This window comes from Muntiacus reevesi, chromosome 2 (assembly GCF_963930625.1).
Source record: "Muntiacus reevesi chromosome 2, mMunRee1.1, whole genome shotgun sequence".
Taxonomy (NCBI): domain Eukaryota; kingdom Metazoa; phylum Chordata; class Mammalia; order Artiodactyla; family Cervidae; genus Muntiacus; species Muntiacus reevesi.
The window spans coordinates 267,478,785-267,496,194 of record NC_089250.1 but is presented as its reverse complement, the minus strand read 5'-3'; the positions used below and the strand labels follow the sequence as shown (position 1 = coordinate 267,496,194).

At 49.5% G+C, this 17,410-nt stretch overlaps 1 protein-coding gene across 1 annotated transcript; it reads left to right on the top strand.

Annotated features, from left to right (window-relative positions):
* The first annotated feature begins 69 nt into the window (after positions 1-69).
* On the top strand, positions 70-16,827 carry HSD17B14 (hydroxysteroid 17-beta dehydrogenase 14). Its single transcript, XM_065926467.1, has 9 exons — positions 70-501; positions 1,034-1,072; positions 1,246-1,328; positions 1,855-1,921; positions 6,169-6,260; positions 15,806-15,910; positions 16,297-16,364; positions 16,465-16,561; positions 16,651-16,827. Exons 1-9 carry the CDS (start codon positions 414-416, stop codon positions 16,822-16,824), a joined length of 813 nt encoding a protein of 270 aa, XP_065782539.1. The 5' UTR covers positions 70-413; the 3' UTR covers positions 16,825-16,827.
* The last annotated feature ends 583 nt before the right edge of the window (positions 16,828-17,410 follow it).

The window sequence follows — 17,410 nt, the reverse complement described above, 5'->3', positions numbered from 1 at the left end:
GATTTATGGGTCGCAAAGGAGGGGACCGGGACTTTGGACTTGTAGGTATGAGAAAGCAGGAAATCTCAGGGTCCGGAGTACTGGGTCTGGGGGAAGAGGGGGATGGGGACCGGATTCTTGCGTCTGAAGGAAGACGAGGGACCTGGACTTTTAGGTCCGAGGGCAGAGGGCGGCCGGACGCCAGGAATCCTTAATTTGAGGGAAGAAGGTCTGGGCATCCAGACTCTTGGATCTGAGGGAGGGACCAGGCTTCCAGGCCTCTAGCTTTCCTGGCAACGCCCCCCACCCCCATCCTCAGGGCCGGGCTTCCTGGATCCGGCCCCTATTTACGATTCGACCCCACGACCTCACCCGATTTTGGAGGTGGATAGAAGCCCGGAGTGAGGGACAGAGGAGAGGCGGTGTCTGGCGGAATGGCAATGGGAACGCGCTATGCTGGAAAGGTGGTCATCGTGACCGGCGGCGGCCGCGGCATAGGAGCCGCGATCGTTCGAGCTTTCGGTGAGTGGGGTCTGACTGGCTCTAATTATTGGGAATCTGGGAGAGGAGGGATCCCCGAGGGCTGTGGGTGTGAGAAAAAGTAGGTCCCATCCTGGAGTCTAGATTCTTATCTTACTCTTAGATCCGGTTTGCAGAGTGAACGAAAAGGTAGGCAGTGGTTGCCTAGGGCCTGGGATTTTGGCAGATTTCCAAACGCCGTTTCTGTGGTCTCAGTAGTCTCTGCAAAACAGGCGGTTTGGGGGATGATGTCTCTTGCAGATTTCAGGTTTACTCTGGAACCCAGGAAGGCAGGCTCAGAAGCCCCAGCAGGCACCTAGAGTAACCCAGAAGAGTATCTGTCAAAACTTCTGCTCCCCCCCCCCCAAAAAAAACAACTTCTGCCCCTTGTCCTAGAGAGTCATCAGGAGACTTTGGGGTCACGAGGGGAGCAGAGCGGAAGACAGGCCCCACCCACCCCAGGTGGCCACTAGAGGGCAGCAGAGGCCTTCGCCAAGGTCTTTGTTGGGGTAACCTCTTCTTTTTCAATTCTCAGTGGAAAGCGGTGCGCAGGTGGTTATCTGTGACAAAGATGGTGAGTGAAGGTCCCTCAGTCCTCATCCCCAACCCCCTGGGAGGAGTCCAGGCCCCCAGACCCAGGAGTCCAAACCCCTGGCTCCCTCCTCCCTCAGACCCAGGATCCGGGCCCCCAGCCCCCTCCTCCCTCAGACTCAGAAGCCCAGACCCCCAGCCCTTCTCTTCCTGCAGAGGCCAGGGGCAGGGCTGTGGAGCGAGAGCTTCCTGGCGCTGTCTTTCTGCTCTGTGACGTGACTCGGGAGGAAGATGTGAGGGTGAGCGTATTTTCTGTCTCTACGACCTGCTATGTCCAGTTGGTTCTCTCTCCCCACGCCCCCACTCCCCTGGCCACCCCGAAAGTTTTTGCACATGCCATTCCCTCTGCCTTTCCCAGTTCTCCTGGCTTTATTGTACCGTTCAGCTCAGTATCACTTCAAGGCTTTCCCTTACTGTACGGACCACGTCTTGTGTCTCCTGGGAGGATTCACTTTTACCTCCCACTCTTTCAAGGCACTGTCACAGCTGTCACATGGATTGGGACAAATACATTCCTTACAGCGGATCTCATCCTATAAGATTCTTTTCTGTTTCCTCACTTTCCATCCTTCCGTCTAGTCAGTCTCTCTGACATCTGTCCCCAGTCCCAGGTCTCTAGGGTAGGGACCACAGTGTGAATGTCACCAGCGCGCTGGTCTCTGGCCCCTCAGCTGTGACTCCTGTCCCCACCTTGCCTTTGGGACCCCCTGGCTCTATAAGACCTGGTTCCAGCACTGCTCACTCACAAGATCTCTCTCTCCCCAGACCCTCGTTTCTGAGACCATCCGCCGTTTCGGTCGCCTGGATTGCATAGTCAACAATGCTGGCTACCGTGAGTCGTGAGGCCTGAGGGCTGTTCCCCACTGGTGTCAGCCCACCTTCTGGCTTCTCACCCCAATCCTGGCTCCACCCCTGCTGTGTGCCCCCAGGCCTGTGCCCTTAGCCCTTTCTGCATCCGTTTCTACATTTCTAAAACGAAAATGACCATCCTCATCATCATTATAGGGTCGTTGTGCTAAACAGTGTAACTGCTCAGCCTCATAATTACAGGAACTGTCTTGGACGAATAACTTCCATCTTGTAGCCTTTTTTTTTTATCTAGGAAGTGAGGCTGATGGCCCTTCCCTTTTTCCATGACTGGGAAGATATTTCTCCACACATGGTTTATAGGGCTTGGTGTGGAGGCTTTGAAGAGAAATTGCCATCCACTTAATGACTACCCTTCATGACAATGCCTCACATTGCTAAACCGAGACTTCGAGAGGCGAACTGATTGGACTGGGATCACACACCATGGTAGAAAGAAGCCTTTTTTCTTGGTTGGGCAACATTGAGCAATTGACTTACTCTCCCTGGGCTGCACTCTCCTCTTGTTGTAAGGATTTAAAGAGATACTAGTGCCTCCTTTCTCTTCGTGTGCTTGATCCATTCAGCAGATATTTATTGAGCATCTACTATACTCCACCTTCTGTCCTGGGGACTGGAGATTTAGCAGTGAGCAATATCCACCAAGCTTTCCTGTCCTCAGAGCTCAGTTGGTAAAGAATCTGCCTGCAATGCAGACCTGGGGTTGGTCCCTGTGTTGGGAAGATCCCTTGGAGAAGGCAAAGGGTATCCACTCCAGTATTCTGGCCTGAAGAATTTCATGGACTGTATAGTCCATGGGGTTGCAACGAGTCGGACATAACTGAGAAACTTTCACTTCCTGTCCTCATGGGATTCACATTGTAAAGTAAGGAAATAGACAATAAAAGGCAGATATGGTTAATGCTCATTTATTCACGGATTCTGTACTTGCGAACTCAACTACTTGGTGGGGGCATGGATTATAACCTCAGAATCCCACTGGGCTTTCTGGGTATTTGCAGAGAAGTTCAGAGAGGCAAAAGTTTGAGTCACCAGCAGCACATGTTCCCAGCTAAGGTCAAACAAGGTGATGCTCTGCCCTCTGAGGTCAGTTTTCAAACAGAGAGATGCCCAGAGGCGGAGGCAGAAGAGAGCAGTATCTTGTGAGCCTCTCTGGGGCTAGTTGGACAGGTTTGAATCCTAACTCCGGTACCTGGAGTGGGGCAACCTCAGGCAAGTCACCTACACTCCTGAACCCCATTGCTTTATTTGCAAAATAAATGAGACCACCAGTGCGAGTTACTTTTAGGATTTAAGATTATAATCTATGTTAGAGAAACATATAGTTGTACACATATACATATGTGCACATTTGGGCTTCCCCTGTGGCTTAGTGGTAATGCAGTGCGGGAGACGCAAGAGACTCAGGTTCAATCTTGGGTTGGGAGAATCCCCTGGAGGAGGGCATGGCAACCCACTCCAGTGTTCTTGCCTGGAGACTCCCGTGGACAGAGGAGCCTGGTGGCCTACAGTCCGTGGGATCACAAAGAGTTGGATATGACTGAAGCGACTGAGCAGGAGCATGATATTCCTTACACACATAGCACATATATGTTCTGTCTTAGCCTGCTCACGCTGCTATAATAGAAATACCATGGACTCAGTGACTTAAACAATGAACATTTGTTTCCGGAGGCTGGGAAGTCCAAGATCGAGTCAGAGGCAGATTTGATGTCTGGTGAGGCCCTGCTTGCTGGGGCCTCACAGGTAGAAGGAGCGAAGGACCTCCCTGGGGTCTCTTTTATGAGGGCACTAATCCCATTCAAGAAGGCTCCATCAGCATGACTTAACTCCCACAGACCCCCACCTCCAAATACCAACTTATCGAAAGTTAGGATTTCCTTTTCTTATAACAGTTTATATATATATACATATTGGCTGTGCTGGGTCTTTGTTGACGCACGGATTTTTCTCTAGTTTCAGAGACTGGGGGCGCCTTTCTAGGTGCAGTGCTCAAGCTTCTCATTGTGGTGCCTTCTCTTGTTGTGGAGAACAGGCTCTAGAGCGAGTGGGCTTCAGTAGTTGTGGCTCCTTGGCTCCAGAGCACAGGCTCAGTGGTTGGGCTTAGTTGCTCTGCTACGTGTGGGGTCTTTCCAGATCAGGGATCAAACCCATGTCTCCTGCATTGGCAGGTCGATTCTTTACCGCTGAGCCACCACCGAAGCCCTGAAGTTAGGAGCTGAATGTATGAAATCTGGGGGAGGACACAAGCATTCAGTCCATAGTATGTATGTGTTATAATGTAATATTATATACACATATTTTCCCTTAGGAACAGTGGGGTCACTATTCACTAATTCAGTGTTCGCTGTGACTTTGTGGACTATAATTTCCTCAAAGAATGAGAATTGGCTGTATATATTAGCATGTTCTGTAGTAATAACGGCCTTGAAGAAAAATAAAGCTGATTGAGGGCTTAGAGAATGGCAGGGGTGGTTTTGGACATAGGATCTGGGATGGATTCTCTGAAGCGGTTTGAACTGTTTTCTGAAAGAAACAAGGCCATAAGCCCTGGGACTCCGAGAGGAATACCCAACATTTCCTTAATTTTCCGTTATCTTGTTTCCCATCTCTCTTTCCTTTCATCCACTTTTAAAATATATTTATTTATTTGGCTGTGTTAGGTCTTAGCTGCCACACATGGGATCTGGTTCCCTGACCAGGGATCGAACCCTGGCCCCTGGCATTGGGAGTGTGGGACCTTTAGTCACTGGACCACCAGGGAAGACCCTCTTCATCCACTTTGACTCCTAAAGCTTTTGGAAGGTTTGGGGTTCATTTTTCCCAGGTTTTTTTTTTTTTTTTTTTTCCTGTTCTTACTCCTATCATTCCTGCCTCTTTTCTTCTGAATGTTGATTTTTCTGTCCCTCTACTATCCATCCCGTTCTAGTTACTTAACAAACACATTTATTGTACTAGGTCAGGCACAAATATTGATGTGCGAGATTTCTGAGCTTGAGAACAAGGTGTTATCCTCATTTTGCACATGAACAAACAGGCACAGATAAGCAAAGTGACTTGCCTAAGGTCACGCAGCTAAGAAATGGCAGGGTTGAGGTTTGAACCCAGATTTTCTGGCCCTGTGACTGCTTTCAAAGTTTTTTTTTCTTTTGTTGCTTCTTTTAAATTTTTTAATTGATGTACAGTTGATTTACAGTATTATGTTAGCTTCAGGTTTGCAGCATAGTGATTCAATGTTTTTTAAAGACTATATTCCATTATAGGTTATTTCAAGATAATGGCTATAATTTCCTGTGCTATAGAGTATATCCTTGTTGCATATCTATTTTATACATAGTAGTTTGTATCTGTAGGAGTTTGCACACCCCTGGTTTTCTGTTTCTGTTTGGTTTTCTGTTTCTGTTTTTTCACCTTGCATACCCCTAATTTGTCCCTCCCTCCTTCCTTCACCCCTTTGGTAACCATAAATTTGCTTTCTATATCTGAGTCTGTTTCCATTTTGCATCTATTAATACATTTCTTTATATTATTTGTTAGATTCCACATACAAGTGATATCATACAGCATTTGTCTTTCTCCAGCTGACTTATTTAACTAAGCATAATCTTCTCTAGGTTGCTGCAAATGGCAGTATTTCCTTTTTAAGGCTGAGTAGTATTCCATTTGTACATATAAACCACCTCTTTTAAAAAATTTTTATTATTTTTTGTTGGCAGTGCTGTGTCTTCGTTGCTGTGTGAGGGCTTTCTCTAGTTTCAGAAAGCAGGGGGCTATTCTCTAGTTGAGGTGCTCGCAACTAGAGAGGTGGAGGCTTCTCTTGTGAAGCACAGGCCCTGGGCACTGGGGCTTCAGCAGTTGCAGCCTGGGCTCAGTAGCTGCGGCACGTGGGCTTGGCTGGCCCTGGGCATGTGGATTCTTCCTGGGCCAGGGATCGAACCCATGTCCTCTGCACTGGCAGGTGGCTTCTTAGCTACCGGCCCACCAGGGAAATCCTAAACTCCATCTTCTTAACCCAGCTGGATTGCTTTTTTTTTCTTTTAGTAACCATTATGCAGCCTCCGTTCCTTTTCAGGACCCTGACCCTCTTGTCTGCCACTCCCCCCACGCTCTTCCTCCCCACCCTCCGCCCCCCATGCCTGTTTCCCTTCCCTGTTCTCCTGTCTTCACGGTTCCCTCATCCTCTCCTCTGTCTTTCTCTCACCCCACCCGTAGACCCACCTCCACAGTGGCTCGAGGAGACCTCCGCCCAGGGCTTTCGCCAGCTGCTGGAGCTGAACCTGCTGGGGACGTACACCCTGACCAAGGTGAGGCTGGGGTCCCCGCCACCAGGCCTGGCTGACCTCCTGACCATGAGCTTGTCAGACCCATTTTTGTCTAAGAGCCAAATGTTTTCTGTGCCTTGCTTTGATCTTATTCTGGAAGGGCTCCATTCTTTGTAGAAAAGAAATGCCCGCAGATCCCTATATCCAGCCAAAGCTACCCGTGTTGGCTACATAGTCCCGTCTTCTTAGGAACCTTCCAGAACCTTCCAGCATGGTGTGGTGAGGGATGTTAAGGATATGGAGGGAGGGATTGGGACAAGGAGTCAGTAATAGATACAGCTTTGCCATCCAACGAATAGCTATTAGGAGAAAAGAGCATCCCCCCTCTATCTGTATGCCTTTCCTCTGAATCTTGCTATAACCACCTCCTATTTACCATCTCAGTTCAAATACCACATCTTCAGAAAAGCCTTTACCGATCATCCTTGCTTATGTGGCATCTACACCTATATGGGGCTTCCCTGACAGCTCAGCTGGTAAAGAATCCACCTGCAAAGCAGGAGACCCCAGTTCGATTCCTCGGTTGGGAAGATCACTTGCAGAAGGGAAGGGCTACCCACTCCAGTATTCTGGCCTGGAGAATCCCATGAACTATAGAGTCCATGGGGTCGCAAAGAGTCGGACACGACTGAGCGACTTTCACTTTCACACCTATATGTTCATTCTCTATGATAACAGCTTATTTTCATCAAAGTATTTTTGAAGATTATAGTTTACTCTCTTTTTTAGTAAGTTGGTTTTTTTTTTTAATGTAGACCGTTTAAAAAGTCTTCATTGAATTTGGTGCAGTATTGCTTCTGCTTTATGTTTTGGTTTTTTGGCCGATAGGCATGTGGGATCTTAGCTCTCTGACCAGGGATCAAACGTTCACCCCCTGCATTGGAAGGTAAACCACTGGACTTCCAGGGGAGCCCCATCATTAGTAAATAAAAGAAATAAATTCTAATTAATTGATTACTTCTATTTTTTATCATAATACATTTTGGGGGGCTACTTGGCAGCTTGCAGGATCTTATTTTCCCAACCAGGGATTGAACCCATGCCCTCTGCAGTAGAAACTCGGAGTCCTAACCACTGGACCACCAGGGAATTCCCCATCATAATACTTCTGTATTCACTCATTGAACCAGCATTTATTTAGCACCAGACACGTGCTAAGCAATGGCCGTGCAGCAGGGACCAAAATAGACAAAATGCTGTGACCCTGGGGAGCCAACATTCTCATGGGGGAGACAGACAGTAAGCCAGGAAATACAATATAATGTCAGGGAGTGATAAGTGCGGTGCCAAAAAGTGAAGGGAGGTAAGGGGATCAAGAAGTACGGGCAAGTGTAAATGCTATGTTATAAAACTTTTTCTTGTGGCATTTACAAGCACACATGAAAACAGAGAGAATTGTATTAATATCACTGAACCCACACACCCATCACCCAAATGCTAACAATCAATGTTCTACCATTCTTGCTTCTTGTCGACTCCTCACTTTTTTCTTTCCTTTATCTTTTCTGGAGTGAAAAGTGAAAGTGTTAGTGGCTCAGTTGTGTCCGACTCTTTGCAACCCTAGGGACTGTAGCTCGCCAGGCTCCTTTGTCTATAGAATTCTCCAGGCAAGAATACTGGAGTGGGTTGCCATTTCCTTTTCCAGGAAATCTTCCCAACCCAAGGACAGAACCCAGATCTCTTGCATTACAGGCAGATTCTTTACCCTCTGAACCAATAGGGGGAGAAGTAGGTGGCCTGGGGGACTGTTGAGTCAGAGATGGTAACCAAACACCCACGTGGGAGCCCTGCATCTAGGGCAGGGGTTGAGGCTTGACGACATCAGTTTGGAGCCATCCAGCCCAAGGCTAAAGTAGCTCAGGAAAAAAAAAAAAAAAAACAATGCTATAAACTGGAACTTCCCTGGTAGTCCAGGGGCTAAGACTCCACACCTCCAATATAGGTGGCCCATATTCCATCCTTCATCAGGGAACTAGATCCCACAGGCCCCAACTAAAAACTACCCACGTGACGCAACTAAGATCTGGCACAGCCAAAGAAGTAAATATTAAATATATATATATAATCAGAGGTCAGAGACCCACTCTGTGGGTCAGGGGTCACCTGCATGGGGATGCTCAAGTGCTCCCCAGATCTTGTCTGAGATCCAGGTGAAATATCCTTGGGGAAACTGGATAATCTGTTGCTCAACCAGTCAGCCTTGGCTTCTATCCCCAATTTCTGTTCAGCTTCTAAGATTGGCACCTAGGTCAGGTGGTGAAGAATCCGCCTGAAATGCAGGAGACACTGGTTTGATTCCTGGGTCGGGAAGATCCCCTGGAGAACGGATAGGCTACCTGCTCCAGTATGCATGGGCTTCCCTGGTGGTTCAGACCAGTAAAGAATCTGCCTGCAATGCAGGAGACCTGGGTTCAATCCTTGGGTTGGAAAGATTCCCTGGAGGAGGGCATAGCAACCCACTGCAGTATTCTTGCCTGAATAATCCCCATGGACAGAGGAGCCTGGCGGGCTACAGTCCATGGGGTCACAGAGAGTCGGGCATGACTGAGTGACAGCACAGCCAGAATTCCCTGACGGTCCAGTGGTTAGGACTCTGATTTCATTGTCAAGGGTGTGGGGTTAATCCTTGGTCTGGGAACTGAGATCCTGAAAGCTGTGGGGCATAGCATAATAATAATAATAACAACAATAGGAAGATTAGCACCTCTGTGCAGTAAGACAGGCATAAATCACAGCCCATAAGGGATATGTGTGTGCATATATATATTTTTTTGTTGTTTTTTTAAATTAAAGTTTTCTTTTGGCTGTGTTGGGCCTTTGTTGTGCTCAGGCTTTTCTCTAGTTGTGCAGAGTGGGGACTGCTCTGTAGTTGTGCGCAGGGCCTCTCACTGCGGTGGCCTCTCCTGTTGCTGAGCTTGGGCTCTAGGTTCCTCGGGCTTCAGTAGCTGCAGCGTGAAGGCCTAATTGCTCCACAGCAGGGGGGATCTTCCCGGACCAGGGATGGAACCTGTGTCTTCTGCATTGGCAGGTGGATTCTTTACCACTGGGCCCCACCATGGAAGCCCTATGTATTTTTTTTCTTTCTCTCCCTCCCTCATTAGCTATCAGCATTTAAAAAAGAGAGAGAGAGAGAGAAATGTCTCATAAACAACCAGTTTTCTGGTTTCTCCTGGAAATTTGGCCAACTGGACCCACGGGGAGGGTGACAGTCTGCTAGACGTGGCCTGACTCTCCCCTGTATCCCAGTCCCAAGTTCTCCCTCCTGGGTCTCCTCCTGACTCTTACCTGTGACTGGCTGGTGCGGAAACCTCTGAGGGTCTAGATCTGGTGTCTGCCTGCCCGGGTTCTCTGTCACTCCTTGCTTGTAACATTGGGCAAGTTACTCAGTCTCTCTGCATCTAGGTTTTCTCATCTGTAGCAGGAAGCTGAATAGCGCTAGCTAATTCCTGGGGCTGTCCTGAGAATTAAATATAATTAAATTAAATACCCACAAAGCCCTCAGAACATGCCTGGCACCCAGTTTACTCTCTGCAAGGTATCATTGTTTTTGTGAACCTTGCTCCATCCTGTTTCTCAAGGCTACTCAGTCTGCACTCTCTGATATACATCCAAATGAAGCCTGGGAGGAATAGAAGGGAAAGGGTAACGCTTGAGCTGAACTTTGAATGAAAGTGAAGGAAGTAGAGAAATAGGGCGTTTTGCTTGCCAAAAGAGTAGCAAAGGCCCTGGGGCAGAAACCACCCAGGTGGCTTTTAAGACCAAGAAATCCTCCATCTCCATTTGCCCTTAGCAATTATAAATATTTTGCAAGGTAAATATATTTTATTTTATTTTATTTGGTCACATTGTGTGACGTGTGGAACTTCCCTGACCAGGGAGCCTTAACCAATCATCAAGGAAGTCCAATTATATTAGAAACATTTTGTTAAGCTTGTTGTATCCATTGCCTTCTACCATCCCCTACCCGGACATCAAATAATTTCATTAGTAAGAACTTCATGAATACTACCAATGGATTAGAACATTTATGTATTTTTATTTTGACATACCTTAAGATGTACAGAATATTTCCAGGATAGTATAGAGAATTCCTGTATATCCAGACTCCCCGCTGTTAACACTTTTTTTTCCTTTAAACCACATTTGCTATATCCTTCTATCTCTGTATTTGGGAATAAGTTGCAATCTATTTTGAGGGCTTCCCACGTGGGACAAGTGGTAAAGAATCCACTTGCCAATGCGGGAGCTACAAGAGACTCGGGTTCGACCTCTGGGTTGGAAAGATTCCCTGAAGGAAATGGTATCTCACTCCAGCAGTCGTGCCTGGAGAATTCCATGGACAGAGGAGCCTGGCGGGCTACAGTCCATGGGGCTGCAGAGACATAACTGAGTCCGCACGTATATGTATGATGTCTCTTCACCCATAGTGCTTTGGAGGGCATTTTCTAAAACCAAAAGAGCATTCTTTTACGAAATCACAGTAAGACTAACATTGATACCATGGTCTTAGCTAATGTTGAAACTTTCTTATTCAGACGTTTAGAATTCTTATCATCACGGTTTCATGGCCACACCTGTGTTAGTTGGGGTTCCCCCAGAAGCAGAAGGGCAGGGCGGATGGAAAGCAATCCTGGGAATCACTGTCTTCAGCCTGGGGAGGAGTTGTCAGGGAGCCAATGAAGGGCATCACCAGGGCAAGTGGGGGCCACTCCCTGGGGACACTCTGGGAGTCACGGGGAAGCATGAAGCCAAGAGTTACCTCCCACTCCCAAGAGGCAAAGGAAAGCCAAATACTGTTTTAATTTAAAAACACATTTAGGGAATTCCCTGGCATTGCAGTGGTTAGGACTCAGTGCTTTCACTGACAAGAGCCCAAGTTCAATCTCTGCTCAGGGAACTAAAACCCCCACAAGTGGCTTGGGGTGGCAAAAAGAAAAGAAAAGAAAAGAAAGCAAGACTAACAATGAAAAATTTGACTTCATGTTAAAAATTAAAATTAAGACTTTTTTACATGACCAAATTACTATTAGCTCTCCTAAGAAAATGAACAGTAATTTCTTAATACCATTTAATGCCCAAGCCCTATTTAAATTCATCTAGTTGTTCCCAAATGTCTTATTATTAATACAGTTGATTTGTTCACACCAAGCTCCACAGTCTGCCCATTGCATCTGGTTTTGCAGAGGGCAAAGACTTTTGTCTGCTTGTTCTTGCCTCTGTCCCAGTGCAGAGAAATTTGTCAACATGCCTAAGGTGCTGTCCTTGCCACCACTGTCATTATGACCGTCACCACCGTGACTGCCATTGCCATCACTGTCATCGTTAGCCTCATCATATCCATCGTCACCGTGATGGCCACCGTCACCATCATCATCAATTTAATCACCATCACCATCATTTCCATCACCACTATCACCAACATCATCATCATTTACCATCATTGTCATGACCATCTTCATCATTGCCATCATCCTCCCACCATCATCATTATTACCTTCATCACCATCATCATCATCACCACCAGCATCCCTTGCAAGCCCTTTGTTTATTTTTAAAAAATATTTATTTGTTTATTTGGCAGTGCCGAGTCTTAGTTGTGGCACGAGGTATCTAGTTCCCTGACCAGGGATCGAACCCATGCCCCCTGCATTACGAGCTTGGAGTCTTAGCCACTGGGCCACCAGGGAAGCGCCTCCTTGAAAGCTCTATAAATATTAATTCTTGGGACCCCAGCCCAGGCCTCCTGAGTCAGAATCTCTGGGTCTTTGACCTCCCTGGCGAATTCTGACGCAAAGTTAGCCATTCCCCAGGTTAGAAAAAACACCAGAGGAGGTTGGGATATTTATATAGTTAAGGAAAGGGAATCTTGTCAGGAGGGCGTTCACAGGTGTTTGAGCACTGGAGTGTCTGTTGTAAGCGCTCAGAGCTGGATAGATTCTTAGAAACCCATCCATTCATTTATCTATTTACTCATCAAAGACTGGGGGGGGTGCACCACGTGGTCTTTGCCCTTGTGAAGTTTATAGTCACAGAGCAGCCAACTGTTACTAAATAAACAAGAGACAAGTTTATATGAGTGAGTGTATTCTGGAAGTCATGGTAGGTGTCCTGGAGGAAATGAAAGATGAGAGATGTCAACTCAGGGAGAGGTGGGGGAGATTGGTGTCTGAAGGGGAGGGAGTCAGGCCGTTAAGAGTCCGGTGGGTTCTTAATGGAGGTACACAGAGGTGCAGACGTTCCTGGGAGGGAGCAGGCTGTGCACAGGCCTGGCCCTGAGAGAGAATTAGGAGCCCAAACACACTCTAGAACATTCCATAGCGCACTTGCATTTGCTTCAGGCTGCCTCCCCATGCAGCTTGAGCTTCATGAGGGCAGAAATCTCTCCCAGTCTTGTTTCCTGCAGTATCCCCAGCTTTTACCCTGTTACCCGGCACATAGTAGGTCCTCATGAAATGTTGGTTGAATGAATTAATGAGCAAGGGAATCATAGAGACTCAAGAGCACCTTGGTGATGGGTCTGTTGAGGACCTAAGGCTGAGGGAAGGGGTTGAGGGGCACATACATGGGGCCTGGAGGCCCTGTTGAGGCATCTGGTCTTTTTTTTTTTTCCAGCCATGCTGAGTGGCATGTGGGATCTTAGTTTCTTGACCAGGGATAGAACCCAAGCCTCCTGCATTTGGAAGCGTGGAGACTTAACCACTGAACCACTAGGGAAATCCCTGAGGCATCTGGTCTTCACCTCAAGAGCAACAGGGAGGCATCGAAAGCATTTGAGCAAGAAGGTGATGTGCATGCTATGTCGCTTCAGTCCTGTTGGACTCTTTGCGACGCTATGGACTGTAGCCCACCAGGCTCCTCTGTCCATGGGATTCTCCAGGCAAGAATCCTGCAGTGGGCTGCCAGGCCCTCCTCCAGGGCATCTTCCCGACCCAGTCTCTTGCGACTCCTGCATGTGCAGGCAGGTTGTTTACTACTAGTGCCCGCCAGGAAGATGATGTTAGCCCATGAATACTAAGATCGTTACTAGTAACAGACCACTCTGGCTCTTGTATGAGGAAGAAATCAGAGGGCAGAGTGGGGTGGGAACTGACATCAGGAGGCGGTTGCATTTGCGCACATGAGAAGAGGTGGCTTTCAAGGCCTCACGCAATCTGACCCCTGTCTCTCCTCTGATCTCACCTCCCTCCATAGTGGCCTCGTTGCTGCCAAACACGCCCCACCTGGCCTTGCCTCAGGGTCTCTGCACTCTCTGTTCCTGCTGCCTGGCATGGTTTTCTCTAAGAGATGCCCACAGCTCACACCTGGACTCAAAATGCTCAAATCTGGGATTTCCCTGGCCATCCAGTGATTAGAACTCCGTGCTTCCACTGCAGGGGTCACAGGTTCGACCCCTGAGTCAGGAGGATGCCCTGGAGAAGGAAATGGCAACCCACTCCAGTATTCTTGCCTGGAGAATCCCATGGACAGAAGCGACTGGAGGCTTACAGTCCATGGGGTCTCAAAGAGTTAGACACGACTGAAATGACTGAACATACACGCACTTTCCCAAAGCCCACCCTCGGGCACCCTGTTTGAAACTGCACCCAGCCCAACAGTCCCATTCTCCCTTATCCTGCTCTCCTTCTGCTTTCGTGTCCCCAGTCACACTGTTTATTTACTGTTTAGTCGCTAAGTCGTGTCCAACTCTTTGCAACCCCATGAACTGTAGCCCGCCAGGCTCCTCTGTCCATGGGATTTCCCAGGTGAGAATACTGGAGTGGCTTGCCATTTCCTTCTCCAGGGGATCTTCCCAACCCAGGGATCAAACCTGTCTTCCACTTTGGCAGGCAGATTCTTTACCACTGAGCCACCTGGGAAACTTGACCACACTCTAGAACATTCCACAGTGCACTTGCATTTGCTTCAGACTGCCTCCCCATGCAACTTGAGCTCCATGAGGGCAGAAATCTCTCCCATTCTTGATTCCTGCAGTATCCCCAGCTTTTACCCCGTTACCCAGCACATAATAGGTCCTCATGAAATGTTGATTGAATGAATTAGTGAGCGAGGGACTTGTAGAGATTTAAGAGCACCTTGGTGATGGGTCTGTTGAGGACCAAAGGGGGAGTCTCTGGAAGGCCACCCAGATCTCCTGAGACTCTGTTTTGAGAGGCTGAGTGGGAGTGGACCCCATGTCAGAGACTGGGGACCAGGGATGGGGGCAGGTTTGGGGGATCCAACACTTAAGTTTTGCCCTTGAGACAGAGATGGAAATGCCCGCAGGTGGCAGGTCAGGCACTCCATAAGGGGCACCCAAGGGAGACTTAGGAGGTGCCTGTGGAAACCCAGGGAAGTGGGGCTCCCATGGCAGAGCAGGGAGGCAAGAAGCGGACCCAGGAACCCCAACATTTAGGGGAAATGGAATCAGGCCAGGGTGAGTGCTACAGTGCGTCAGCTGAGTGAGCCAGGCTCTCAGATCGGGTTGTCTGAAGGGAGGGAGGGAGGTGCAGAGGTCAGGCTGATAAGAGACTAGCAGGTCCTTGATGTAGCCACACAGAGGCGTAGGTGACCTTGGTGGGGGGGGAGGATGCCAGCCAAGGAGTGCATGTGAGGGTTGGACAGGGGCCACAGCAGTGCGGGACAAATATTTACTGAACACTAGCTGTGTGCCCAGTGCTGAGATGAGGTGGCGAATAAGCCTGGCTCAGTCCCCATGGACCTCAGCTTTCCAGGGTGGGGGAGAGGAGGGAGTTAATTGGTTGGGGGCCCAGGGATAGGCAGGTTGCAGTTTTAAACAGAATGGTAGGGACTTCCCTGGTGGTGCAGTAGTTAAGTCTCGGTGCTTCCTCCGTAGGGGTGTGGATTCAATCCCCGGTCGGGGAACTAAGATAGGAGGTGCTGCCAAAAAAGAAAGTCACAGTGTGTTGAATGTATGTATGAATGGCCACTTAGGATTAGTAAGCCAAATTCCTACAGAACTGGACACCTAGCCATCCTTTAAAAAAAAAACATGATGTTTTAAATAGCATGGTCAGGGAAAGCTCACTGAGGAAGTGACATTTGCACTGAAGTTGCTGAGGGGATAGGATCGTCTCCTTTCAGCCCTGACCTGAATGTCCCATGTCCTCAGAAACTCTTCAGTCCTGGGCAAACTGGGGAGAGTTGGTCACCCTAGGAGTAAGTCACATGCTATGTCAGGAAAAACATTCCAGGCAGAGAGAATAGCAAGTGCAGAGGCCCTGAGGTTGGAACATTTGGGGGAGTATCTGAAGATACAGCACTGAGGATGGGGCAGAGGCTGTTTTGTGAGGGAGTCGAGGTCTGCAAGAGCTGGTGGGGTGATCCGGAGAGGGAACTAGTTTAGCTTCCCATTCTGAGTATCCCTTGGGGTGAGCCACCTTGTACCCATTAATCAATCTTTTGTGATAGGAAGGGGCCTTGCCCAAGGCAAGCGAGGGGAGGGATAGAATTGGAATTTACTCAAGGTCTTGCATGACTGAAGAGCAGAGAGACAGGCTGGCAGCTTACTCCGCTTTCTGTCTCCCCAGCTCGCCCTCCCTCATCTGCGCAAGAGCCGGGGAAATGTCATCAACATCTCCAGCCTGGTCGGGGCGATCGGCCAATCCCAGGCGGCTCCCTACGTGGCCACCAAGGTACACCGCTGAGAGACCCGCCCCTTCCTGCAGGTGCCTCAGCCCTGAGGTATGGCCTGAGGCATGGCCACCTGGCTTCCCAGGAAACAGAGCCAGGTGCAGCCGGATGAGACCTGCAGGGAGAGTGTGACTTCCCTCTTCCAATGCCCCTGCTTGACGCCCCCTGGTTGGGTGCACGCATGCTAGGTCGCATGCTAGGTCGCTCAGTCGTGTCTGACTCTTTGGGACCCTGTAGACAATAGCCCGCCAGGCTCCTCTGTCCATGGGATTCTCCAGGCAAGAATACTGGAGTGGGTTGCCATGCCCTCCTTCAGGGGTGCGAGGAGACGGCAGAAGGAACCTCATCTGCTCCAGTCTGAACTTTCTCCGTGCCCCGTCTTCTGCAGGGGGCAGTGACAGCCTTGACCAAAGCCTTGGCCCTGGATGAGAGTCAATATGGCGTCCGTGTCAACTGGTGAGCAGCTCCACGTGGGTGGGGAGCTTCTTGGGGGAGCGACCCCAAGGGGCAGTGTGTGCATTGGACTTCCCTGACCCCCTGTCCTCCCCCACCCCAGCATCTCCCCTGGAAACATCTGGACCCCTCTGTGGGAAGAGCTGGCGGCCTCAACACCTGACCCCACTGCTACAATCCGAGAGGGCACACTGGCCCAGGTAGGAGTGGGGGCCGGGTCGAGGTGGTGTGGGGATGGAGGTCAGGCGGGGCTCCTCCTGATTCTCCTTCCCTCCTTGTCTCTCCCCAGCCCCTGGGCCGCATGGGCCAGCCAGCTGAGGTGGCGGCTGCTGCTGTGTTCTTGGCCTCCGAAGCCAGCTTCTGCACGGGGACTGAGCTGCTCGTGACTGGGGGTGCGGAGCTGGGGTATGGGCGCAAGGCAGGCCAGGCCGCCCCGGCGGAGGCCCCCACCACCCCTCCCTGATCCCTGACATTTCCACCTGGGCCTCCCTGACGAGGGTTCTCCCACCCCAAACTCAATCTCCCAAATTCCAGTTTCCACCCTCTGCCGCTCAGGTGCAGCACTCCACCCACCCCAGCCCCGACTGTATACATTCAGCCCACTCGCCAATGTGCCAAACCACCCCCCCAGTTTCCCATAAAAGCACTTTGCAACCAGGAGGAGGAGGGCATCAATGCATTTATTTCCGGCCCTTTATGAGTCCTACCATGCCAGGACCGGGTGGCCCGACCCCGCCCCACCCAGCTCCCACGCATTCTTACGCGTGGCTTGGACCCGAGGGACTACAACTCCCGGCAGGCCCTGCAGCAGGAGACTGCAGCCCAGGGCTCCTGGGAAAAGTATTGCAGGTCGGCTTCACCGGCTAGCTAATTAAAAAGGCCCGCAAGGGAGAGTCAATTAAGCTCTCATTAGGAGATAATGGAGGGAGTTAAGCAAACAGGCCTCCACCTTATTCTTGGCCCTTAGGGAAAAGGAGCTTTGACCTCGCTTGCAGCTGAGTAGGAGACTGGCCAGCACCAAAAATAATGAGGGAAGAGAAAGCTTAGGG

Coding starts and splice junctions, on each gene's coding strand:
- HSD17B14 (XM_065926467.1), top strand. CDS start 414: ATGGCAATGGGAACGCGCTATGCTGGAAAGGTGGTCATCGTGACCGGC. Junction 1,073..1,245: donor GGTTATCTGTGACAAAGATG/GTGAGTGAAGGT, acceptor CTCTTCCTGCAG/AGGCCAGGGGCAGGGCTGTG. Junction 1,329..1,854: donor CTCGGGAGGAAGATGTGAGG/GTGAGCGTATTT, acceptor CTCTCTCCCCAG/ACCCTCGTTTCTGAGACCAT.